Source organism: Akebia trifoliata, chromosome 2, assembly GCF_017979445.1.
Source record: "Akebia trifoliata isolate Shusen 1 chromosome 2, ASM1797944v1, whole genome shotgun sequence".
In the NCBI taxonomy this organism is placed as follows: Eukaryota; Viridiplantae; Streptophyta; class Magnoliopsida; order Ranunculales; family Lardizabalaceae; genus Akebia; species Akebia trifoliata.
In genome coordinates this window covers 29,283,682-29,310,912 of record NC_141376.1, presented here as the reverse complement: position 1 = coordinate 29,310,912, position 27,231 = coordinate 29,283,682, and the positions used below count along the sequence as shown (strand labels likewise).

Below are 27,231 nucleotides of genomic sequence, written 5' to 3'. Positions count from 1 at the left end.
TATTTTTTGGGATCAACCACTTGCAGATCACAAGTAGTCTGTTTCACCTCAGTTTAAAAAAAAAATTTACCTTTTTTTTTTTTTTTGCTTTTTCTTCTTTCTAAAATCTCTACAGTTTTAAAAAAAAAATTACCTTTTTTTTTTTTTTTCTTTTTCTTCTTTCTAAAATCTCTACAGATTGCAACCCTTTAATCTTTCTCTTCTCTCCCTCAGTTTTTGCAGAAATGCTGTAATAAATTATTATTTTTTCTTCGATGATTAAGTTAATAATTTTATTTTGGAAGTACTTTATTTTTTATAGGTTTCTACCTTAAGTTTTGTGTTAGTTTGACATAGCCTATGATCCATACCTTGATCTTAGGGGCTCATGATTATTCATTTGTGAGATTTGTACCATATGTGTTTAGATAATTATCACGACAATGAAGACAATGCTACTAGACGGATTATCTTGGATATATATTTCAGGTAAAGGATCATATCTAACCTACGATAAACTTGAGATGCCACTTTTTTCATGCTCTTCCCTGTTAGGCGCTAACATAAAAAATTCCTCGTCGCTTTAGTATGAATCTCGAGGTGATACATGCTCATTCTTGATCAACCATATAGGTTTTCCTTATTTGATTTGCTTGAATTTTTCAAAAAAATTACAAGTTAACAATGTTTTAAGTTGCATGGACATGGTTTGAGGATTCTCCTCAGAAGGTGTGCACATGGTTTTAAAACTCGTTTGTGAACGAGACTGAGTTGTCTTAGACGAGTTTTACGATACGTTTGAGACGTTTTGTTCAACAATGAGAAAAATGAATGTGAGTATTAATCTCGACCGATACATTGACTTGTCTGTCCGTCTCATTGTTGGGAGATATACCGAGACAACTCCGTCTCAGTTTCGGACCAATTTTGATACCATGGTGTGTATATGCTTGGACATGAGTGTCTTTTACTTAGTAGGGGCCCGGGCCATCTTTTATATGGGCCGGGCTTTAGATTTTAAGGCTCATTGAGAGCCCTACGTGTTAATTGCTCATGTCGTCAAAATGACAAATTTAACCCTTCGTTTCTTATCTTTGATGGTTGATGAATCAACCCAGCATGCTACATTTATTTTTATGTAAAAGGTCAAATACGTAATTATACAAATAAAATTCTTAATGGCAATTTCGATATTTGACTCCTTACAAAGGGTTAATTTCACCATTCCTCGTTAGCAAAGATAAGATGTGGTGAGGAACAAAAAGCCTTGGTAAGAATCTCAATGGGGCTCTCATTGCGTTCTCTGCCATTTGCCTCCTCTTCTAATGGTAATACTCTCTCTCTCTCTCTGTAACGTTCAATGAAAATTCAAAATTTTACTAGCCGTTAGATATGTTCACAAGTGCTCAATAAACTGGGTTTTTTTGTCCTTTGAAATCAACGTATAGTTCCTATAACCATAATGATTTTTTATTTTATTTGGAGTTACGTTGATATGGTACTTTTGTGAAAGTAAGAATCTTAAGAAGTAATTGAAAGTTGAAACTGTGGAAATTGAGTGATAGAAAAATGTCTTAAAATTTGACCAAAAATCCGTAATACCCAATTCAGTTTTGGGTTGTTATGGTTTCAATTCAGATGCATTGTTGAGTAGTTTAGGGTTTGGTTTTTTGGTCATTTGGTGAAACCTACATTACCCAATTTTTTTATAGGCAACCTACATAAAGATTTCATAGTGGTTGTTATGAAGGATTACTTAAAATTTTATGGTTAAATTGGAAGAAAAATTAGGGTAATTGATTGAAGAAAAAAAAAATTTATGACTGGCTTGGTCGGACCAATAAAATGAAGTATCCAGGCGCTGTTCGGAAAATACCCAATTGGTAATCTATTATGATAAAGAAATCTAAAATCTCACTTCTCCCCAACTTGAATCCAGGGGCGGATTTACAATGTGGGCACTAGGTGTTTTTCTTTGCCATGTTATATATATATATACTTGGAAATTAGAACTCCCCTTTGCCTTTTTTTTTTTTTTTTCTTTTTTTTCTGGATACTGGTTTACGTAGAATTTAATTATTAATTGCCCAAATTGTTAAATTACAACCATTAAATATCATTCATCAACCAAATACAGTTTCTGGCCATCATTGATCAAGTCTACGTCAAGGATTTTACCGACATCTTCTGATACAATAATGCAAGAATCAGCACGTGAGCGGCCGCTTATTAGCTGCTCTGCTGCGTTGTTGATGAGTTCTTCCATGGTCTGTGGGACCCACAACACGACTCCTGCTCCTGCTCTTCTCTTTTCTGTGGGATCATCCCATGGGTGGAAGGGGAACACCGTACACTTCCTTCGGTGGTTCATTTTATCTGTGAAACAACAAAAATTGCTGCTGATATTAATTAACTGAAGAAACATGAGTGAGTGAGTTTAATTAAAGGTGCTAAAAAGAACATACAAAAGAATGGGGCAATTTAGACATAATAGGCAGCCTTCCCCATATACTCCAAAAGTAACTTCCTACGACCCATAGATGCTTTCCTCGAGATACAAGTGAAAAGCTTCTATGGTGGGGTGGAGTGCACACCTCCACATCAGCTCAGTGTCGTAGGAAGTCACTCTAGCATTACCCTAGAAGAAAAAGAAATGCCATGCTGCAATTGTTGTTCTACCAGTTTCACTATTTAAAGTGGAATGGACTGCATTTCATAAAAAAGAGGAACTGAAGAAGATCATCTCAGTTAAGAATCAGATGTTTTATGAAGACAGACAAGAAGATGTTTAAGAGTTGATAGAATTTGGAAATATAAATACCTTGAATTTCTTGAGATCGATCAAATTCAGACATTTGAGCAGACTTTGCATCTTCCAATAGCTTAATCATGTTCTTGTTTCCACTCAAATGGGCTTCATCAAGTGGAGTGTTGCCCCATCTGTACACCAAAACTAACCAAAATATCATAAAAAAAACCCTTTCTGAATTTTTTTTACTAATCAAACACACATTTCGAGTTAAGATCCAATCCTCAATATCATCAGATTCACTCCCTTGTGTTTATGCAAATGCAATTTGATAGTTTCAGTTGAAATGAAAGATTATTTATTTTTTCTAGAGATTCTATTGCCACACCAACTTTACTAATACTAGCTCAACAATTCACATGATATCATAGCATACATCTAGGGGTGCTCTTAGTAAAACTTGGTGTGGTAATAGAAGCTCTATTAATTTATGTAAAATATACAATTTTATTAGTAAAGAAAGGAGTTCGAGAGACCTAGCTACAAATGAAGTCCTCAAAGAAAGGGCCCTTTAAATTCTTTAAAGGCCTAAAATGCTAGGACAAAATTATATTTTCCTCTCTTTCCAGATGGCCAAACAAATCCTAAAGAGAATTAGACTCCAAATAGCCCTCTATTGAAATGAAAGGTGGGGACTGGAAATTTTGAAACAAAGACGATATTGAGAAGCAAAAGCACCAATTAATTTTAAAATGAAAGATTGAGATGTTCACATTCACAGCTGCATATCTTGTCACCCGAATCCCTAATTAAAATGTCAAACGAAGAAGAAATGCCATGTTTTTAAACTTTGGGTTATTAATCACATGGGTAAAAAGTCTACTAAACAACATGAATTACAAGAAGAATGTTAGAATTTACCACCATAAATAAATAAATCTGTCATGGGATCGTTCACAGAGGACTGGAAATTTGTTTTATGAAGAAAATTGAACAATATACATATTATGCCATGTGGATTATTTAACTAACTACTATATTTATAGAGACAATAAACATATCGTATCTAATATGATACAAGAGGAGACACGATGTCTAACCGAAAATGAGAAAGCCCGAAACACCAACTATGTCAGAGAGCAACACAAATTTGACAACAATGGAAGGTAATTCCCAACTAGATGGAGTTAGCCTCAAGAGTACACGACAGCACTGAATGGTTGGAGATGTGGTGAAGAGGACAGTGATCTACAAGCCAAAAATCACTCTGATAGGTAAATACATAACCGTCAGATTGAGCATTTATCGTTGGCCAAGCCCATGGGTAAGACATTTAGTTTCAAGCCCATGAATTTTTTTTTGCATAAATAGTGTCAATGGACCCAAAAGAGTGTCACATGGCTTTCTGAGGCAAGAGTCACTAAGTATCGATGCAGGATGATGCAAACTTAACCTAAGATGATGATTCTGGGATCAAGAGTAATTACTAAGAACAATGAAATCCATAAAATAAACTACTACAACCAGAGCTTATTAAGAAAAAATAATAAGTAATTAAAAATGATTCCTAGGCTAAGTTACAATCCTACAGGGCTACTCGCAAATATTGGCTACTGTGGAGGATTTTGATTTCCAACAAAGTCAATTGGCTATATTTAAAGGGTAATTACGAAATTTTGAAATTAAGGTAGGATTTGAACATTTAAAGAACCTAACAATAATGATTTTCTAAAGAGAACCACATTAACTTAATGGGTAAAGGTTTATGGGGATGGTAGAGGCTGTGGTTAGGATTAGGAGGGGTTTAGTTTAATTGAGTTGTACTGCAAGGGTAGCAAAGTAGAGGTAAGGTAGGGTTTCTTGATGGATTAGGAGGGTCTAAGAGGGTTAAGGTAAGGTTTGGAATAATTGAGCAGCAATAATTAGATATAAAAAGAAATAAGAAGGTAGAGAAGAAGATGAAAATAAAGGATTATTACTTTGTAATCACACCAAGAAGAACAATGCCGTCACACCACACATCCAATCTCTGGATCTTAGGAAAAACCTGTAAATTTTATTTAATCTCTCATAGTACTAAATCTGAAAAAATATCTTTACAACAACCCTAATCTAATCTCAACCATTAAAACAATTAAGGACCAATATTAAAACATAATTTCCAGCAATTAAATAAAATACCTAAATGACCCAAAATACCCCTAAATAAAAAAAAATAAATACTAACTAATGTACTGGCTATCTAACCCCTTATTGTAATATATGTAATAAAAATGGACCAAATGACCCAATGATGTCCTCATCAAGTATCCTTTGACTGTGAGGTCACAACAGCATTATCTTATCTTAATATCTAAATATCTTAATATAGTATAAAAGTGTTAGTTCCCCCACCCCTCTAAAGGTTGCATAACAAATTGTTTATATGGACAAGGGCACATATCCAAATGTAATATGATAGTTTCCACACACAAAAAAAAATCTTTTGAGAAGAACTCCTCAAAACCTACTGCAAAATCTTAATTTATGTTCTATGCGACGAGGAAGAAGTAACATAGCTTTGGGAAACCAATAACTGATTTAGACACCACAAGGGACTCAATGAAAAATATGAAGATGTGTACACAAATGAAGCCATCATAAGCATAACAAAATCAATCACAAAACTTATGACACTTCGAAAGGCAGTAGGAAACAAGTAAGTTGAATCAATATCTACATGAAACGAGATAGTAAAATATCATACCATACAAACTGAAAGATCTAAACAAGGAAACATGAGTTCGAAACCTTGAATATGAAGAAGAAAAAAAAAACTGCAAGAAAGATGGATCACAAATGTTTATAAATTTGAAGGCAACATCCTTATTCTACTAGGATTTAAATGGAATGCAAAAATGGAAGAAGACTCATCTTTAGCTACAAAAGAAAAAAAAAAAAAATCTTATCTAACTAATACGAGGAATATTCAAATTGTACCTGTCCTTCGTGAAAACACTTGCCCCAGCTTCTAACAGCAACTTTGCCATCAAAGACAACCCCTCTGCGGCAGCAACATGAAGGGGAGTTCTGTGATCATAATCTTTGGAGTTTGGATCTACACCATTGTCCAAAACCCTTTTCAGGAAATCGGAATCCCCCCTTGCAACAGACATACATAGATAACTACCAGCATCATCAATATTTAGTGTTGCTCCTTTGTTGACAAGTAAAGACGCCACTCGATCATGTCCGTTCTTGATTGCTTCAAATAAAGGTGTGTTCCCAAATTTATCTAATTGACATGGATTTATCAGTAAATAAATTTATCAAGTCAAAATAATGTCAAAAATCCATGAGGGCATGAATACAATGAGGCAACTATAAATATCTCACCTTTAATGTTAATGACTGCGTCTTTTTGAATAAGGAAAGTCGCAATATCTTCATATCCTCTCGATGCTGCAAGATGCTGTTGAAAACAAAATGTTCTTTCAAAAAAGTCATGTATGTATATCCTTTAGTACTGGTTAAAGAATAGTAAAATTGACAAACTTTCCGCATGCAAAACTACCATAAGTTAATATTCTGATCTCAAGTTAAAGAACTAGATGGACCAACTAACAATCTACATATATATATGGGAAAGGATCACCAGCCCTCAAAAAAAGCCACGCTTTTTATCCTATATGGGTTAGAAGTTTCGGAATGGGCCGATTTTTTGTGAGAATCTCTTCACTATAGAGATCATCCTCACCAAAATCAGCCTATTCTGAAACTTTAACCCCATCAAAAGTCGTTTACAAAAAAAATGGACTGTCCATGATTCTTCAACCTGTAAACTGGGGTAAGAAGGTTCGGAGTGGGCTGATTTTTGGTGAAGATGATCTCTATGGTGAGGATGATCCTCACCAAAAATCAGCCCATTCCGAAACTTCTAACCCATATAGGACAAAAAGCATGAGTTTTTAGTGGTTTGTTGATGCTGCCCCTATATATGTATATACCTCAAAAGATGGGTTAGTCTGAGAAAATTGTAAAGAAAAGAATAAATAATAACGAACTAGAATTATGCCAGAACCTTTCCAATTTCAAATAAATATAAAAAGAGGAAATGACTTATCAAACATCTGTCGGCATTTGCACCATTCTAACATAATGACAAAAATTTATGGACATGAACATACAAGAATATGGGACGACCTTTGTAAGACAGAAACCTCTAATATTCACCCACAACTAGCATCAGTTATCAACTGATGTTCACAATTCATAGCCTTGGCAGATATGCACATGCAATCTGCATGCAGAGAAAAATGTTCTCTGCTTAATGTTTCTTCCAATGAAGTTTTAATAGACCTAATATATGATTTCATGGAATCATGTAAAATTGGATTGATAATTATCCCTATTACAATGGTGTTTTCTCCGAAGTTGTAGAAGACAAATGAGAGCTAGGTCTACAAGAGTACATGCAAGATACAACCTAGGTAATCAAATCATGAATGACAAAATAGATTCTTCAACATAAACCTAGGAAAAACAAATGCAAATACCACAAAACAATGGAAGAAGAAAAGTAATTTACCTTCAAGAAAATGAAGAAAAGAGTGGAATGATCTCTAGCATTAGTTTCTACAGCAAGTAAAGAATTGATGATAGAAAGTATTTTGGGATACTTATCAAAAAAAAAAAAAGTGTTTTGGGACATGAGATGCATAAAAACAAAAAGGATTTTCAAGTTGATACTTGTTTAATCAATGTTGATAAGTGATTAAAGGACCTCAGAATTCAAACCAACAGAAGAAAAAGCAATCTAAGACTCAGAGCACCACGGCAGCAGACCTAGCTTTCTTCCTGAAATAATATTTGTCAGTTAGCTCTCAGTCGATTCTAAACGCCGACTTGTTTTGTATATATATATAGATGCCATAAGAAACACTACTGTGATGTATAGCCTACCCTTATAAGCTACTGTGATATATATGCCATAAGAAGCACTTCTATGTTTACATATACTGCCCAATTATTTTGCATAAATCCACCGAGCTATTGATCTAGTTCATTTACAAAGTCAAATTGTTTGGACAGTCTGCCAGAAGTAAAAGATCAAAGAAAGTAACTGATCTTGTATAATCCTGGCGCATTTATTCGTTAGCCTCACTAGATTTAGAAACCAAAATCCAGGAATGATTGTATGCACAAATACTCTATAAGGAGAAATAGTTCAACAAGTGAACCACGACAAATCATAGTTCCATTGATACTCGAATCACATAAATATGTCCATTCGTGTTTATAGCAGTCCCATTATTGTATGATGCATAAAAACAATGTTACTGAACAAGACATTGAGCATATTTCATACCAAAGGTGATCTTTCATCATAATCTGTCTTATTGAGATCTGCTCCAGCTCGAATCAAACTCTTCAGCTGAGACAAATCCCCATTGTAAGCAGCACTGTTTACCCTCAAAGCAAGCTCTGCTTCTTGCTTTTCAATGTGAAATGCTATATCCGATTCCAGTTTCTTGATACTATTAGATTCTTGTCCCTGTCAATCGATAAACTGTTATACTTCTAATATAGAATTGCTCATTTTCAAAAACAATTTAATCGGAATAAAATATTCTTTATAATTTATTTCTGTTTGCCGAATACTACCATGCCCTGTTAAGAGCTCACATTGGGGAATAAAATGGGTCGGATTTTATCCAAAATCCAAGTGATCTGAATCCAAATTTAGCGAATTTGGACCCTTGGAGTAGATCCAAACAAAATATGGATCGAATATGGGTTGATGTCCCTTGACCCGGGTCGGATATGTATCCATCCCTATATCCACCTAGATCCGAATGATATATTGCTGAGAAAATTATATTTTTATGTTTTTCTAAATTATCTTTTTTTAACTACTTTAATATAACATGAATTCCTCATAAAATAAAAGAATGATAATGGTAAAATTGAATAGTATAGCAATTAGAAAAGAAATGTAGCAAAAAAAAAAAAGTTGAACGGTCCGAAATTAAGTCCTAATTCGATAATCGGATCCGAATATGGATATACTCATATCCTGCAAAACAAACCCAGCCCATTTTATGCCCTAATTCGCATGGGTGACAAATGGCACAAACTTCACATAGACAACAAGTTTATCCATAAATGCCATGTTTAAATTACCTCTAAAATGTTGCCCAAGATCTTCCGCTCATCAGAAAAGTAAATCTCTAGGATATTAGTGAAAGATTGTTTATCAATTCGCAGAAGCCTACATAGTTCATAAACACGAACTGTATAAGGCTGGGCTATATTACAGAGAATGGAAAGTTCCCCAAAAGAGCTGCCAGGTTGCAGAGTTGAAACAGTCTCTTCTGATCCATCATCCCCTATCTCCACCTTTTCCTATACAGGAAAACATCTTTGTAAAATAAGAGTCATTGACTTCCTCATGTATCTGCATATATTTGAATGCTAAAGTCCATTAAAGAAATTCCACAATTTTTCCCCCCTTTAATAAGCAATTCCACATATTCAAGGCATAGCTTGCCTTTCGAATAAGTGATACTGTCTAAGGTGAACATTGGGAACAGAGTTTTGTCATTTATCACATTGAAAATCAACACATAGATTGACCTAGTATCCACTACATAAAAATGTTAACCAAACAACTACTCCAAAAGACAAATCTGTCAGAGAGGGGAGAAAACTATGAATATAAGATGGTCACAGGGCTTAACTGAGGTATGACACATCTGAGAGTGGAGGAAAGTATACACTCAATACTACCCTCACCCATAAAAATGTAAAGAATCGAACTCATGGCCTATACAAACCTAGCTAGCACTATACTACCATGTTAACCAACCAACTACTCCAAAAGGCCGATCTGTTGGAGAGGGGTGAGAACTATGAATAAAAGAAGGTCACGGGGCTTAACTGGGGTATGACACACCGAGAGTGGAGGAAAATATACACTCAACAAAAAAGATGTGATGCTTCTTGGCAAAAAGGAAAAAATATGAAATTTAAGATACTCATAACAAAGAAAGTGACAAAAATAGTGTAGATGAGAAGATAAATGATACGAACCAGCACACCATGACAAATAAAATAAAGTTGATCTACTACGTCACCCTGTTCCATAATCACTTCTCCGGGAAGAAAAAATTCCTCGTGGAGTTTGATCACCTGCTAGATCAGAAGAATGAGTGAAATGAATTTGGTTCAATTAATAGGAAGCTATATTCCTAGTTCATATCTCAAATATACTAGTAAAAGTTAAGATTAGGATATATAACATTATCATGATACTAGAAGATAGAAAATAATTAAGAACTTGAGGTAGAGCCTTGGGAAGAAGATATAGGGTGTGTTTAACAACAACCAGTTAACGTTGAAAGTTTGCAACTCACATGAATTGGTTTAAAATGCATGTCTGAAAGACTCAACTCACTCAAGTTAAGAACTCTCCAACTATCTTAACTCTCAATTTTTACGTGGTTCAACTTCCATCCAAATTAATGAAAGTTCACAACTCTCAACTCGAACACCCTCTCAGAGTCCCTCATCACTAAGGAAAATCAGGTAATCTCTCTCTCTCTCTCTCTCTCTCTCTCTCTCTCTCTCTCTCTCTCTCTCTCTCTCCTTCTTCTTGATCTCCTGTCATTAACCAACACAGATCTTCAAAACATAACCCTAGGTTTTTTATGCCCAATCCTTCCTTTTTGTTATTTTTCATTTTTCTAGTAGAGAATCAAGAGCAAGATTTTGTTTAGGAGTTGGATTTCTCCTCAATTCAGAAGGCAACCAAACATAGAAGTTGAAATTAACTTTCTCCCTCAACTTTCACAAGTTCAACTTTAGAGAGTTGAACTCATGAAAATCCAACTCTCACATTCAACTAATTGTTTTCAAACACACCCATGGTTTTCATACAAATAGCAAAACTTATAGGGTTCATTGAGAATCAAGATAGAAAAAAAAAAAAAAAAAACAATTCATTTATATAATTCAACCTGGGGTTTTATTCAAAATTAATAATTTCATGTTGAGCATTGTAACAATTCTAAACACCCCAGATTGTTTTTGCATAAAGTAGCATTCCAAAAGGGCACTAAGTTACACTCATGCATTATAGAGCAATACGTTACACGTAGAATAAAGAATGGGAAAGACCTAAAACTTTTATTATTCGGGGTATATTGTTGACTATCATTTGATTCATTTCTATGAAATTTCTCAAGTTCTTGTAGCGCATTAGATTGCACGTTAAGTGTCAATAGAATTTGTTCAAAGGGTAATAAACTCTTATTTGTAACTTTTTATTCAAAACATCTAACAAAGACGATTTGAAAATTGAAACACTCTCCTAGGGGGCTTGCTCTTTTGTTTGTGAAGAAATTTTGCATAAATGAACTGTCTTCATTAATGTTTCCAAGTTCATACATTACCGTAAGTAGAAAATTTTGTTTCAGAGGAAAAAATGAGAGGAAGAATGTATAGGTTTCTAGTGCCTCTTTAGGATCTTTAGAAAGTTTCATGTTAAAAAATGTTTAATGTATGTATCCTACCTGTACCAAGTCTAAGAAAAAATTAAAATTTTCAACAAGCCATGCATGAAGAATTCAGTGTGAGAAACCTGGAAAATAGTGTTACAATACTCAATTCCTCAACTTCAAGTATAGATCCCAGAATCTTGGACCCTAGATAGAAACTTGGAAAAAAATTCTTGAGAATATTTACCCTAGAAAGATTTGTTTAAAAGACATTTTACGATTCTATATTCTTAAAAGAAATTAGTAACACCTATGCATACAACATCTACATAAGGTCTGAATGAAATAAATATAACATTTTGTACCAGTGGCAGAAGAACTTCAATGATCAAGGGTACCAAAATTTTAAACCTGATTACTTTTAAATGACCAAATACAAAAATAAAAATAAATAAAAAAAAAAAATCACAAGCACTGTATGAAAAGAAACGAAATACAGGCATTATTGCTTCACTTTTTATCTGTACAAATCCTTGTCTGGACACATCAAACACATGGATGCATAGGAAATAGTTAAAGAAAATAAAAAATTAAGACTTACAGAAGGTAATATGCATACATATCAATCTTATTTCAATGTACTTCTTTTGGGGTTGGGGGATGACTTACAATTTGATTGATCAAATCCGGTGAGCATCCTTTAAAAATAGAAGCATTTTCAATGTCTGATTTATATAACTGTTGTGAAATCTGCAAACAAAAATCTATTTGTTAGATACAATAGGCAATAGTAACACATAGTTAGATAAGAAAAAAAATCAGCAATTATCTTTGGTAAAACAAGAGGCTAAGTCAACAATGTTTTTTCTAGTACAATGGGAAAGCTGAGCCGATGATGAGAACAAATATAAGTTTCTTTCAAAATAGGGTGACATAGCAAAACCTTAAGGCAGGATTTCTCTACCATAAGAAATTTAGCAATATTCGGAATTATAGAACCTATCAGGACATCTAAAGAAAGAATAATCTCTACACGTTTGTCAATGTCCAATTTCCAGATAGTCTACAAAAATCAAGCACAATAAGAGCATGTTATTCTTTCATCCTTTTTATCGATCCATAAAAACAAATATATGGCGCTTCAAAGGGTTAGACATGGATTCAAATGCTCTTATTGACCTATGTTGAGAACATCTAGAAGACCCCAATTTCTTCTCATTGATTGTTGCTAGCCGACCATCTTCTCCCATTAAGTTTTCTCTAAATATGTAAAACATTTACCGAAGTACAGAAGAAGTTGTTCATCCCTTGTTCATCCACTACTCTTTTGCTTCAATAGTCGGCCACCTAACTAAGTTCCTACTTCCAAGAGCTTTATTTCAGAGAAAAATAAAGACAAATATCACCAACAAAATTACACTCAATATTTTGAACTCTTAGCTAACATCATAGTAAAATTTCAACATATTTCTATGAAATATAAAATGTTTCCATTTCCAAAAGATTCCATGCGAAATTTAACCTAAAATTACTTTTTGAATATATCTCAGTGGAATAACTATTCATTTCACAAATGTTTCAATTGACAATGAATTTCAACCGAGATGATCAAATTTAATATAAAATAGTGCAACATTTCTACAGAAGCGTGTCAAAAAACAGTAAAACTTAACATTCTTTTTAAAAAAAAATATTCTAAAATTATTAACAAAATTTATAAAAATAGTAGAAATAATAAGAGTTATTCAGTTACATATCATATTGATTTATAAGTAAAAAAAATAGGATCGATTAGGTATATTAATCTGTTTTAAGCATGTTAGCATGTTTATGTAAGCACGCACATACAAACATCCTTGTTCCAATTATTATATACATTAGTAATCTATTCATTTTCATACATATTTAAAAATACACATTATAGTACTTAATAGTGTTCATTTAAGCAAGTGTTTTACATAATAAGGTGTAATTAATAACATGATCATATTATTCTCATTTCAATTTGGAATGAAGTTTTTTCCGTGTCGGGTTCCACACCTATGCCACTGTGCAGCAAAACGATCTTCACTTCTACTGGTGTTTTGGGAAATTTACGAACTCGTGATATTTCAGATTGTAGTAGTTGCAAACTTGCTAAGTTTTCTGCTTTACCTTTCAACGCTTTCGCTTTCGCTTTCTTCTTGACAAACTCTCGATACTTAGAGTTTGTAAGGGTATTTCAGTCGTTTCCTTTTTTGGGGGTATTCTTATATAAGCTCATTCTCTTCTTGTAATAGCTTAGGGTGTTCTAATGCAAATGAATCTCTCCCTTTTCTTTCTACTTTGACCAACACTTTGAACTGTTGAAGTCCACTAAGCATTACAGGTGATTGTTGGCAAGTCGGGCATCATTATCATTTATGCTTCAACTTGAGAGGAAGTGTTGAAGATGTGACATGTGACTCGTGTTTGTGATAGAAAATTTAAGTGTAGTTTTTAGTATGTTTGGGTTTAGTCCCTTATTGCATACAAACTATTTGTGTACTTTCCTCTGTATAAAGGAGCTTAGGTCTCTTTTTAGTACATTTAATTCAATAACAAACACATGTTATTCAGAAAAACCATTAATCTAGAGCAATATTTATCAGTTTAACGTTTTTTCACCACCTAAAAATAAATGGATATAACCAAATTCAATAAATTGGGCCATCAAATTTCTGGCAAAACAGATCGTGAAAAATTATGCTTCTGCAGAAAAACATTGTCTCGAAACATATTAATGGATAATCAGAAGAGGGAAGAAAAGAGAGAAACCAAGTATAAAGAGTTTTATACCTTGGCACGAATAGAGATTGGAATATCCTGAAGAACAGAAGCCTCAGTGTAGCTGCTCTCATACTGTAAGCGCACGTGACCTTTGATCTGGTTACGAATATCCTTATCAAGTTTGTTTCTGTTCATATATTTGATCAGATCTGTCATTTTATCCCTAAACCTTTCTGTTTTCGATCCTTTTACAATTAGTGCTGTCATGTTACCAATCAGATAAGCTCCAAGAATCATATCAAATGAGACATAAACCATGACAAATATCATTTCTCTTATATTGACTGCGTGTATTTCTCCATAACCTGCGGCATAAAATAGCTCAATCATTACAAAACTGAGTACCCCATTGTGAACAATACAATAGAAACAGTCCATGATTAGATATGTTTGCTCCTTGATACAGTATGTATTTTAGATAGCTTCTATTGCCACACCAACTTTTGCTAACACCACCCCAAGATGTGTGCTAATTCTTTGGTGATTTACATATGAATTGGGGTGGCATTAGCAAAAGTTGGTGTGGCAATAGAATCTCTCATTTAATCTAGTGCAACTTAACAGAAATATAAATACTTACATTGAAATTAGTTTCTTCTTAACAAATGACATATGGTAAAGATAATGGAGCTATACTCAAAAGCAATATCATTTTCCACAAAGCATGTTTGTTTTTTCCCAGCATATTTTCCATTTCTATATGCGAATTTTGATCATATCTCCATCCCATTATTTGTTGAGGAGCACTAATTCAATATACCCGGCGCTTGCCATTTTTAATACTCAGTTACAAACAAGATCCAAACATTCCGATTTTGCTACGTGTTTCTTACTATTGTTTAAGTGCTAATTCTTTGAACCTCAGTAAAGCTTTTGAATCCACAAGACTATTATGAGGATTTTCATGATGAAAAAATTACATATTGTAACTTTCTTATCTAGTCCTATACACCAGAGAATGTGTAAATCACGGGTCATCTTCTGTTTTGTCAGTTTCAATCTCATTGAGCGATAGATCATCACCGTCATCATCATTGCCATAACAATCATCAACCCTTATCCCAACAATTTCGGCCAGCAATATGAATCATGTTATCCATTTAATCCACCTAGAGCCACATCTTCCATTAAAAAGCATGTGTTTTCCCACAACTTACATGATCAGTGAAGATCAATGAACCCATTGGACCAGTCAATCTTCAGTAACTCCTCGAGAATTTCTAAATAACTCCATATCTATTTTAGTACTGTATATAATCACTCTAAAACAAGTCATGTGAAGTCCAAGAAATTTAAAAAGTATCTAATATTTCAGAAAATAAAACAAGAGAAAAAAAACCTAGTTGATGATGCAAAATCACTAGGAGAATCAAGCATGGTAAGATCAACTAAACCGTAAACTAAATCATGAGCCATGAATCAAAGATAATGGACATATGTACACAACATAGAGTAGTTTAATGAAACCAATATACATATATCAAACTGTGGAGTTATAGATCAACAAACATGTTTGCAAAAAAAAATTATCAGATCAAACAAAAGTTAATAGTGATTTATATCAAATTTAAACCCAGAAGGTTTTGGTTTTTCTTTTTCCACCTGAACTAGGATTTCTTCGCAAATTTTCCATGAAAAACTTTCTAACCTGTAAACCATGCAATATTATCATAAAAATTTCCAATTGATCTTCTTGAGTTGGATTAGGCATCACATGAGACAATACGTGTGGTTAATTTTGGTAAAATTAACAAGGAAGAAATTTACCAACAGTTGCCATGGTGACAATAGCAAAATATAGTGATGTCAAGTACCGCTTTCCTAAATCAAGCTCTCTGAAGTTTGAATAACTGTAGTCACCAAGTTTTAGACTTCCTATCCATGTATATCCTTCCTTTGAAGCAGGCAGAGTGGTTGCCAAATAATAAAAGATGCAAGCAGCCGTATGTGTGCAGTAGAGTTCAACAGCAAGAAGTTTCACAATCCTGGTGAAGAGGTAATTAATGCGGATATCCTTCTCCATCGTTTGAAAAAAAGCTGTCACTTTGCGTACTCGACATAACCTAATCCATAAAAGGTATCTCACTTCTTCTTTTTCCCCACAGACCTGATTAGAGCACAATGTCTTAGAATAATTACCAAAAAGAGGGATGGCTTGCTAGAGAACTCATGAAATACTTAGAGATGATGGATGATAACCTTAAAATTATGTTCATATGGTGAATAAAAGTTATTAGCATGCTCCTAAAAATGTTGCATACTCTTGTTATACATATAGATATACGGTTAGGTTCCATTGACTCAAGAAATGACACAAGATGTTGACCGTGTAAACACAAAATCCAACAGTTGAAAATTACCCTTGATCTACAACAACGTCGGATGTCATTGGATCTTGTAAAATGGATGGCATCCAAGCGAAGTCAAGAAAAGTTGTAACAAATATATATATATATATATTGGTCCATAAACAAAACCTAACCTAAATGCCATGCATGTATACAAAAGCATGCTATGAATTTATGATGACAGAAGTATAATCTGCAATCTTTGGAACTATTTTGTCCATGAATGGGATCAAAATTTGAATTATGACAATGGGGTCCGTGCACTCCACTAGAAAAGAAAAGGTTTATGCAAATAGGGGGGAATGCTAATGTCTAATGAAACCATCAAAGTTTCTTTTGCAACCCAACTCCCGATAAAAGTTTATTTATTTTTTCTTTTAATACAAAAAAGGCAGGGTTTTGTTGTAATTGTCCGATAGAATTTTTGTAAATAACTGTTTAAAACATGATATTTGCAAAATCCCACTAAACAATGACAACAAAACCCTTGATTTTTTTTGCACAAAAATAAGTTAACTTTTTTAGGACTATTTATGGAAGAAATGTGATTGTAGAGGATGCTAACATCTCATTGAAGTCGTTCAAGGAAGAGATCGGATCCAATAATCCTGAGAGTTGGGTTGTGAAACCAACTCCTCACATAGATTAACGCCGGAGGAAGCATTGAAGAGAATTAATGAGACCACAAGTTAATGGGTGCACATGGCCTTGAAGTATCTGAAGGACCTGGTTTTGCAACCCAGAACCCAAGAGTGTAGAGTCTAAATTCAGTCAAAAAAGTTGGTAGTCATGGATTTATATATATATATTGAAATGAACATAATTTTTATTATAACATGAACATAAATTACATTGCAAGAAAATGGAGTGAGTTTTATTAGCTGAAATTAGGGTTACCCAATTCACTCTATATCAACAACACATTGTTTTGCAATACAATCTGGTAAGGTTTGTGGAATTCAATGAACCGAGTGAAGATGCAGATATGATGTATTTTCTTTTGAAATTCACCACATTGCATACTAAAAAATGAACATTGGGTTGCTTAGTGGTAAAACTAGCAACAAGTTTGCTCCCTCTAGTCATGTGTTCAAAAGTGGGTGGCTAATTGATTTACCCTCTCATGCATTGGAAAACTTCCGTGGGGTTGGGGCGTGCAACCATAGGGATCCCATCCCAAAAGGGAGGGTGGGATACCCTACATTATTTTCTCTTCTTTTATTTAAAAAAAAAAAAAAGAAAGAAAGAAAAATGAACGTTGAATCCAAACTTACTTTTAAGTTAGTTATATCTTTTATACATTATGTAAAAGGTGTCAGCTTGCTAAGTTGGTTAAAGTCTATGAGTGTTAATACTTGATCCCACAACATGGGTTCAAAACCCGCCTTCACTTACTAATTACTAACCGCTAATCTCGTTTGATGTAAAAGATTAAACAACTTAGAGACTTTCTATTACATCTCTTACATGTTTGAATTATATAGAAGCCAACCAAACTAGGCAACCAAGAAACGAATTATCTCATCCTACCCCTCCTATCCTAGCAAACCAGGGTCACTCCAGAGAAATGAACCACGAACCTGAATTTGATCCAGCCAAACAGGTAAATTTGGCTGAAAGAGCCTGCAATGCATTTAATGTTCTTTGGCAGTATAAAAAAGGGTATTTTAGAAACACTCACCTGTTAAATTGGAGATATTAGGTTTATTCCCTTGACCATAAGTCAAGGTTGCTTTTTCTTGATGATTTAATAGTAAAATTATGATTTTTTTTTTCTTCCAAATTTTGATTTAGTGATTTAAGTATTTGAAGAGCATTTCAAAAAAAAAAAAAAAAAAACAGAAGTTTACCTTTAAATCATCAAGAAAAGCAACATTAACTTACGGTGGAGGGGGATAAAGCTAATATTGTATTTTGTAAGGGCGTAAACCTATTATCACCAATTTAACAGGGAAGTATTTCTAAAATACCCTATAAAAAATGCACGTGACAAAATCACCTCCCTATATGCAATTAATTAAACACTAACAAAGAAAAATAGAAAGAGAAAATAAATGTAAAGAATGGTAATAAAATAAAATAAAAAATATTTGTGAGAAAATTTAAATCACCTCCATTCCATATATGCAATTAATTAACAAGAAAGAAAGAAAAAATTACCCTATAGATAGGGTCCCAAGGAAAACAACCAAGAAGATCGACTACAAAACTCGATTTCAAATACCTGTAATAAGAAAACAAGATCATTTCAGTCCAGACAATTTTCAAATTTAAAACCCCAAATGTAATTTTCTTAATTTAATGGAAAAAAGGGGTGAAGAGGAAATTAACCGGAGAGCAATGGATGTTCGTTTACAGACGATAAGATAAGTCTGGGGGTCTCTGTAAGCGAGAAAGAACTGAACGAAGATGTCGAAGAAGAAAGCTACTTGTCCTGCGATCTCGAGGAATACGAGGTGTTTGGGCAAACCTCTGAAGAATCCGAATTCCACAGGAGTGAAGAAGGATGAGTAGAGCGCCCATATTAGTATGAACTTGGTCCACAGTTGATACCACCTGCAACAATTTGTTCTCATAAGATTTTACTACAAACTACAAAATGGTATTTGAAAAATGCTATTATCACTCCAACTTTTACTTATCACATCCAATTTCTTAAATTATATATCATAGCAGCAATTAAAGATTAAAACATACTATCCAAACATTCCAAAACTTTATAACATGGTTCATATAAAATCCAAAACCTAAACAAAAAATAAAAAACGAGCTTTTAACTGCACCCCAACTTTTACTTATTACACCTCGACTTCTTAAATTATTTATCACACCCCAATTAAAGATTAAAAACATATACTCCAACATTACTAATTGCAAGTTCGCTAGTATTTAATCAACAAGATTGCTAGTTATAAAAGTGACGAATTCGCTGGAAAGAATGTTTTGGGAATTAAAATGAACAATATATCCAAATCGGAATTTCATCGTAATCAGCACACAAAATGATAATTTACACTTTATTTATTATTTTAATTGGGTGTAATAAGTAAAAGCTAAGGTGCCAATAGCAGTTCTCTAAAATATGGAACTTTTCAAAAGTAGCCCAGTGGACTGGACCTCATTGGACTATTAGAAGAGTGCGAGCAACCAAAATGATCATGTTTGGGGGTAACGCAAACTGAGATGTCCCTCAAGGAATGTTTTTTGGAGTCTTAGATTTTCTGTTAGGGTTTTAAATTGTTTTAAATTGTTTTAAATTTATTTATTAATTCATATATAGTTATTATTATATATAATAAAAAGTAAATAAAAAATAGAGATATTTACCCCGGAGACTTAACTGTTGCATTTTTATTATAAAATCTCCTTTGGAATTCGGACAACTCCAAGAGAACCTTACTTTATTTAGTTTGTTCCTACCAAACCTTGCTTTATCAAGTTTGTTACCCAGCAAACCTTGGAGTCGGGATCCATGTCATTAATTTGTTGTTTAACATTAATAGCATCAATTTGTGGCATCAAAAAAGATGATCTGATGCTGTTGTAGAGGATAAAATTCTAGGGACAATAACAATAAAGACCTATATTTTGAAAATATGTACTAAAACCTCCCTTCTAAAAAAATATTTTCTTTAGTACTCATCTGACCATATATTAGTTTAAAAAGGATTTTTTTTTTTTAAATTAGTTAATTTTCACCCGTTGAATTTTAATTTTAAATTTGAGAGTTCGGTAGCCATCCATTTGCATTTGATCGAAGCTCAAAATGTTTTTTTTTTCTTTTGAATTTGACTATTCCCATGACACCTAAAAGGCCATGGTGTTGGATTGCCAATTTGATAATCCATGCAAGCCCATCTATCATGCTAGTCTGAGTCATAAAGTAATGTTTCTTCAATAACAAACTTGATGACGTAAGGTTGTCTTTGTAATAAAATTGTAACATATAGGTCTGCCCAATAAATTTATCTAATGTTAATGCTCCTAAGGGAAGAAAAAAACGAATGAGAGATTCAAAAGAAAAATGAAGGAATATTTTTTTATTGGGTAAGCTTGTTTTTAATGAGTACAATAACTCAGTACTAGCGGGGTTCCAACCTAAGTCTCTGTCATCACCCAAAGATTTTACCAACTAAGCTAGTTGGCTCCTGCAAAATGAATGAATGTTGGAGAGAGAATGAAGAGCAAAGGGTTATTTCCATCATTTCCTATTATTTTATCACAGATACCTTTAAGGATGGTAATTTTACCATGCCCCTACCCACCCCTATAGGGTCAAGTTTTCATATCTTTACACAGTTTTGGTATTAAAAATGAAAAATAGAATCGGATCTGGGGGCGGGATGGTTTTGATATACCCCATCCCAATATATATACCCTCAAGAGAGTTTAAATACTATTAGGGATGTGCATCTTTTATTAGGATTTTCTTTAATTAAAAAAATGGAGATTTGCCAATTTGACTAAGAAAAAGGAAACTTTGTATTAAAGGGCGGGGGCAGGTTTTAGAAATACTATTAGGGGCAGAGATAGGTTGATAAATTTAGACCCTAATCGCGGGTTTAAGGTGAACAACAATAATTGGGATTGGGATGGGTAAAGCTAAACCCTGCCCAAACCTACCTCGTTGCCTTCCTTGCATAACTTAGTTAAGGAGAGATGTCATAATAGCAATTTAGAAAGTCGATATTTGAATTGTACACCAAAACCCAAAGCCATGTCTCATAATTACCAACTAGAGTTTGTTTATACCTATCGGCACGAACATTCTCTTTAGGATTAATGAGTAGTTTGTTTATACCTACCGGCACGAATATTCTCTTTAGGATTAATGAGCAGAAGAGGAAATGCAATAAAGTTGAAAATGTAGTATTGAAAAAGAGGGAGAATATATGTATATAAAGTTGTTAGGATATTATTGAAAAGGGATAAGAGAAAAGACAATAAAGTTGAAATTTATTCTCAAAATTCATGATAAGATTAAATTTCAAACCTTCTTTATGTGAGGGGATAAAAAAAGGAGGACAACCGTTGTGTTTTATTATATAATTATTTAAATAAGCCCCTCTACATTTTAGGAAATATTTGGGATATCCTCAAGTTCTCAAATTGAGGACACGTCCCTGACCACAACCTTTTTCACATAAATTTATATAAAAAAATGATCAAGATACCTTCATCTTTAAACTCCAGCCAAGAAACTCCTGACATCGAAAAGATTTAGCGGTGCGCTAGTTTGCGGCCCAACTAATGCAAGTCTTTAGTGGACCACGCATGGCACAATGCTTTGGTGCTTCAAAGACACGCGCGTATGCAACATAAGTTGAGAGGTACCCACACCCACAACGTATTCCTTCTGGGTTTTGGGCCAAGAGTCTCACGACACACTTGTCTCACATGGGTACAGGATAGCCAATGTCCCCCATAGGGAGTCCTCGAGGATACCATGCATATGACCCACGTATGGACTATAAGCAGGGGTATACAGATGATACGGATCAAGCCTCGAGGCCCTATGGGTGCTACAGTATAGCTGTCGTACTAACACTGTCTCGAGGCGTTCTCAAGCGCACACAAGAACTCTAGGTAACCCCCTGTAGATCACCCCGAATTCTCAATGCATCATGTATTTCCAATCTCACCTTAACACTTAAGAGAAAATACTAGATTTTTCTACCCAAAACTCATATTTTTCATTGAGATTTGAAGGTTGAAGTATACAAAATCTTAAAGACGAACATGAGGGTATACAGAATCTTAAAGTTGAAGTTGATGATAAAATATTTTCAGGAGAGGTTGAAGATGATACATTTTTTGAAAGAAAATCTAGGGTTTGTGGCTAGAGTTGGATGACAAGGGCATTTTGATGATTGCCTCTAGTCCATAGAAGAAACCAAGGTCAAGGGAGTATGTCATCAGTTTGAAAACACTGGGATATTTCAAATATTCACGAAAATGTTGAGCGGTATGTCTAAATCCCAAATTGTTTAGATCTTTGCATCATGGACTTTGCTTTCTGATATATGGCGTCCTTGTGACACTCAAGCTAAATCCTCGATGTTGTCCAAGTCAAACTTCTCCAATGAGTTCTAAGAGTCAACCTTAAACTTGAAGCCCTAGTCGAAATAATGAGAATTTACAACTCAGAGCAATCTAAATGATACTTAAGAAGATGATTTGCAAATGAGGAATAGCTCATCCCTATATAAACTTGGGATAAAAGACCTTCATTTACATTTTTCAAACTTCTTAAAGGAAAATCTAGAATTACTCTTAACACCCGCACTTACTACCCTAGCACCCCAGAACTTTCAATGATAAACAATATTATATGACTCTTATGTATATGCGCTTGATCCCTATCCCTAAAATTTTCCATGTTAACAAGAAGATCTCATGTTCACCATCTTTGATTTCATGACTAGGGCAAGTATCTTTCTACTTTACTATTATGATGAGAGGAGTAAGATTGGTCGACAACAAATTTCATTTTTCCAAAAAAAATCCTATATTTAATTTAAACTTAATATTTATTAGGTAGGTTTTTATTAAAATAAATAAAATTACAAAAGGCATGTGTTAGTAAATCTTTTAAAATTACAAAATATCGTTTTATTATGTTTGGTTCACTATAATAATCAGATAATACAACACATAAAAAATAGCCTTAATTAACATTTTAAGTACAAAAATGTCTTTATTATTACCTTAAAAAGATAAAATATGATATAAAACTAAATTATTTATTTAAATTGATTAGAAAAGTTATCTTATATTAATCATAGATTTGTTAATGCATGTGTGTTTGCTCATGTCATGCCAGGTACTAATTACTATTTAAATAGATGATGGTTGAATATTTTTAATGCATATTTTCATTAATTAATAATTTTAGTTATATATATATAATAATACAATATAATTAATAATAAAATCATATTAATAAGTAATAAAATGTACAACAGCAAAAGCCCACGATAGTAATACACATCCTCTCCCTGATGCTATTATAAGGAGATACGAGTTAGAGTGAACATTGTTGATATAAAAAAGAGAAAATGTTGAAGCGATTGTGCAAGATATCATGTTTCACATTGCGTTAACATGGAGGTGTCACATAATCATTGATGCCTTTTCCTCGAGATAAAAGTGAAAGGTATCTATTGGTTTATGCGCACCTCCACATCAACGTAGTGTCTTGCACAAACACGACTCGTAATACAATGATTTATAATGTTTACTCATAATATAATGATGAGATGATACTATTACTCATTCAAAATAATTAATATAAAATAAAATAATACTTGTTATGTTGAGACAAGTAAGTAAATACGCAACCCAAGCACCCATGATTTTGGAGTATTCAACCTGTTGGAATGAACCCCAAAAACACGGGTAGAATTGGATTATTTAGCCCTTAGGGCAGACGTTAACAAAACCCTTATTTAAATTAATTGAATCACGACTGTTACACGTGTTAACGAATTCTAATCTAAGACAATCTTTCTTCAACAATTATGCTAGAACTAATGAAAAGACTCAAAAACAAGTTGCGCCGTTTCAACATCAATCAATTTCAAGCCTCAAGAAGTCATGCGTATGAGATTAATATTCAACAGACTAACGGTTGAGATAGGTGAATGCTTCTAGAGATTCCCAATAAATTGTATCCCCAAATTTCCCTCTTTTCACAACCATATGTTTGCTGAGGTCAGAAAATTTTAAAATTTGTTAAGAAACATTTTTACAAATACCAGTCCGATCAGCCGGATTAATCATTAATATTATTATAAGTTAAGAAAACAATAATATTATTGTTGAAAACAACTCATATGATGTCTGATGGACAACCTAACCAAAACAGCTCGTACATTCATCGACACGAGACCTAATTATTACGAGACATCTCATACTGTAATAATAAAGAAGAAGAAAAAAAAAACTTGATTTGATGTCTCACAGAGCATTTTTCGGATTCTCTAACTTCATGATGATTTGATTACTTTTATCTATTTTATCTATATTTTTTTAGTTGATTTTTAAACATTGATTTAATCTCTTTCTCTTTTACTCTAATCAAAGGTTGACCCATCAAACTATTATTAAAGTAATATTATTTTATATATATACATCTTAGAATAGATGGTTTGCACATCGTAAGATTAGTGGATCCAATCAAGTGTTGCACAAGGGAAGATATAAAACTCTTACATCTAGGAAATCAGCAAAGTCACACATCTAATAACATGTCGAAGACATCTATTTACATGTATTTAATGTATGATATGGCCAAAGATTGAATCCTTAGTTGCCACAAATAACAAGTAATTCACATGGACCCACAAACCTTAGTAACATTGGAAAAATGACTAAGGTAGTCACATTAACCCAACTCAAATGAACATGATTGACATTTCTATCTATAAGTATACTAACATAGGAGCCATGACGCTGGGATGATCATGAACCCTAAGATCCTCATCACGATGCCTAAATCCTAACCCTAGATTTATTCAAAAATAAGGTTTTGGTTTGGTAACATTTGATCATTTTGCATTCTCATTCATAACACTTCAAATTTAGGTTTTCTACTATTAAACAAGAAATTAAAATCACCATGTAATATGCGTCTCTAAGATATGTTGTTAATTGAATAGTTTTATAATTTATTAGCGATAATACCAATTGTAGTCGCATCCATTTTAATTAAATTTTTATTTCTTTCTAACATTAGAATAGTCATGACCCCACCATTAATATACGAAATCCAATGAGCAGATTTATTTCGGTTCAGTCAGGAATCTTAAGGAATATTCTATATTTTTAAAGATTTATGGTACAGTAATTCTGATTTTATTTTTATTTCGTACTTTCTCCGTTCAAAAAGAAAAAACATTGACACGTGCAGCACGTGATGGTGCGCCATGTAACGGAACAGAATGTGAAGGTGGGTGCCGGTTTCACTTGAACAAGGACGGCAGAGTTTAAAATTGAATGGGTCCCACTAGGAAAAAGTACTGTTGATATGAAAGACAAAATAGATAAATTACACTCTCACCCCTCTTGTTTGGCATAATTCTATGTTGATTCCTGATACACTTAAAAAATGTTTCAAAATCCAAACTGAACTGATGGTTCAACCGGATCTTCTAATAATATTGGACCGTTTTGTCAACATCAACCCGTAATGGATATAAAATAAAATTGATTTATATTAATCTATATTCTTTAAAAAAATAGTTAAAACATAGATTAGTCCAACCAAAATCTGATAAATTTGTACTTCAATCATAGGTTTGACAAATCAAACAGTTAAAAAATATATTTTTTTACTTTTATCCATGGATTTGGGATGAAAATTCATAAATGAGGGTTATGTTATCTTATTTTTATAAAAAGTCTTGTTTTAGGTGTGAAATACAAACCCGTTAAGAAATAAAAAATTTACTAAATGAAGGGTCCTTTAAGTAATTTTTCCTTTAGCCTATTGAGTCAACAGAGGATTACGCCAAATCAGTAGGGGTAAAAGTGTAAATTTACATAAGAAAAAACTGAGGTTTTCTAACGTAGGTGTATACTCTTATCTCATCCAGTTGTTGGTCTGTTGACGGAGAGTTTGAGATTTTGAAACTAGTATATTTTCCTTTCCTATTTTGAACTCGAAATTTTAACGATTTCAATCATAAATATCTGTGTCGAGCGTGGGACCAGATACTGAACGAAAGCCACGTGTATAGCGGATGGCGCTCCAGTGAAGCTGAATTAATTTCTATCAAAAAAAAAAGTCCGTATCCCTATAAAACTGTACTTTTTCTCTTATCTTGTCCCTCCATTTGAGGTTAAAAGTCCACAGACAAAAGGAATCGTTAGCCAGATTGGTCATTTTTAACCGTTCAATTTAATTATCAGAAAATATCGATTTGAGACATTCTATTGCCACACTCTGTTTTACTAAGAGGGTACTAATTCATCTGATATATCAAACGAATTTAACATATATCTTTGTGGTGCTCTTATTAAAATTGGTGTGGCAATAGAATATCTATATCGATTTCCACAATTTGCTGAACCGTTGATAATTTTTTAAAGAGGGCAGTCCAACTCAAAACATCGAAGATCATTATGCCACGTGTATAGAGAAAGAAAGATATCTATAGAGAGAGAGATTTGCTTACCAATTATCAGGATCAATGACGAATCCCTTGATACCGTTAATAACGTTTTCTCGACTGATTCGTCTCCGAGCCCGCTGAAGCCCTAACTCGTTTGTAATCAAATCGAATCGACTTCCTCGAGACGAAAGGATCTTATCTCTTAGCTTCTCCACCTGAAACTCCTCTTCTTGTATATCATCCTCATGTTGTCCAGATCTTATCATCATCAAATCAAGTTTGAAAGATTTAATCTTTGGAATCAAAAGCCTCTGCAACATTAATTGAAGATCAAAATCCTCGAAATCATAAATTATTCAATTATGATCTACATTTGAAAAACAATATGGATCCTCTCTTGTTGTCGAAGTAAATCAAATAAGAAGAGAAATAAATCAAATTAGGAGATAGAAATCTCACTGTAAAACCTTCGCAAAGAGCGATCGATCACGAGCACCTTTTGATTTCGTTCACGAGGAGCATTAATCACGATAGAGTTTAAAAAGCTTGCTTTCCGTGCTCTTTATGAAGAGATGAAACTTCAAGAACATCTTTCTCTCTCTCTAGAAAAGATCGCTTTCGCTGAGTTGAGACAGCGAAGCGAAGCGAGAGCGGGGATTTAGGCAAGCAAGACCGAAAGAGGATGACCAATTGAGATTTTAATGATTATTTTTTTCCCCTTTTAGTTGAGTGAAACGGAGTCGTGGAGATGTTGT

The 27,231-nt window shown here is 33.4% G+C and overlaps 1 protein-coding gene across 2 annotated transcripts; it reads right to left on the bottom strand.

The window, feature by feature from the left end:
* Positions 1–2,011: 2,011 nt before the first annotated feature.
* GORK (gated outwardly-rectifying K+ channel) lies at positions 2,012–27,231 on the bottom strand. 2 transcript variants are annotated; one of them, XM_086432254.1, is made up of 14 exons: positions 26,936–27,230; positions 26,540–26,787; positions 18,693–18,917; positions 18,522–18,585; positions 15,781–16,120; positions 14,023–14,318; positions 11,875–11,955; positions 9,800–9,898; positions 8,891–9,112; positions 8,076–8,261; positions 6,104–6,179; positions 5,708–6,002; positions 2,801–2,919; positions 2,012–2,355 (listed from the first exon to the last, which is right to left on the bottom strand). In XM_086432254.1, exons 2-14 carry the CDS (start codon positions 26,743–26,745, stop codon positions 2,096–2,098), a joined length of 2,469 nt encoding a protein of 822 aa, XP_086288380.1. In that variant the 5' UTR covers positions 26,746–26,787; positions 26,936–27,230; the 3' UTR covers positions 2,012–2,095. The 2 variants fall into 2 exon arrangements, with proteins under 2 accessions (XP_086288380.1, XP_086288381.1); XM_086432255.1 differs by lacking the exon at positions 2,012–2,355 and having other exon boundaries at positions 2,801–2,932; positions 26,936–27,231.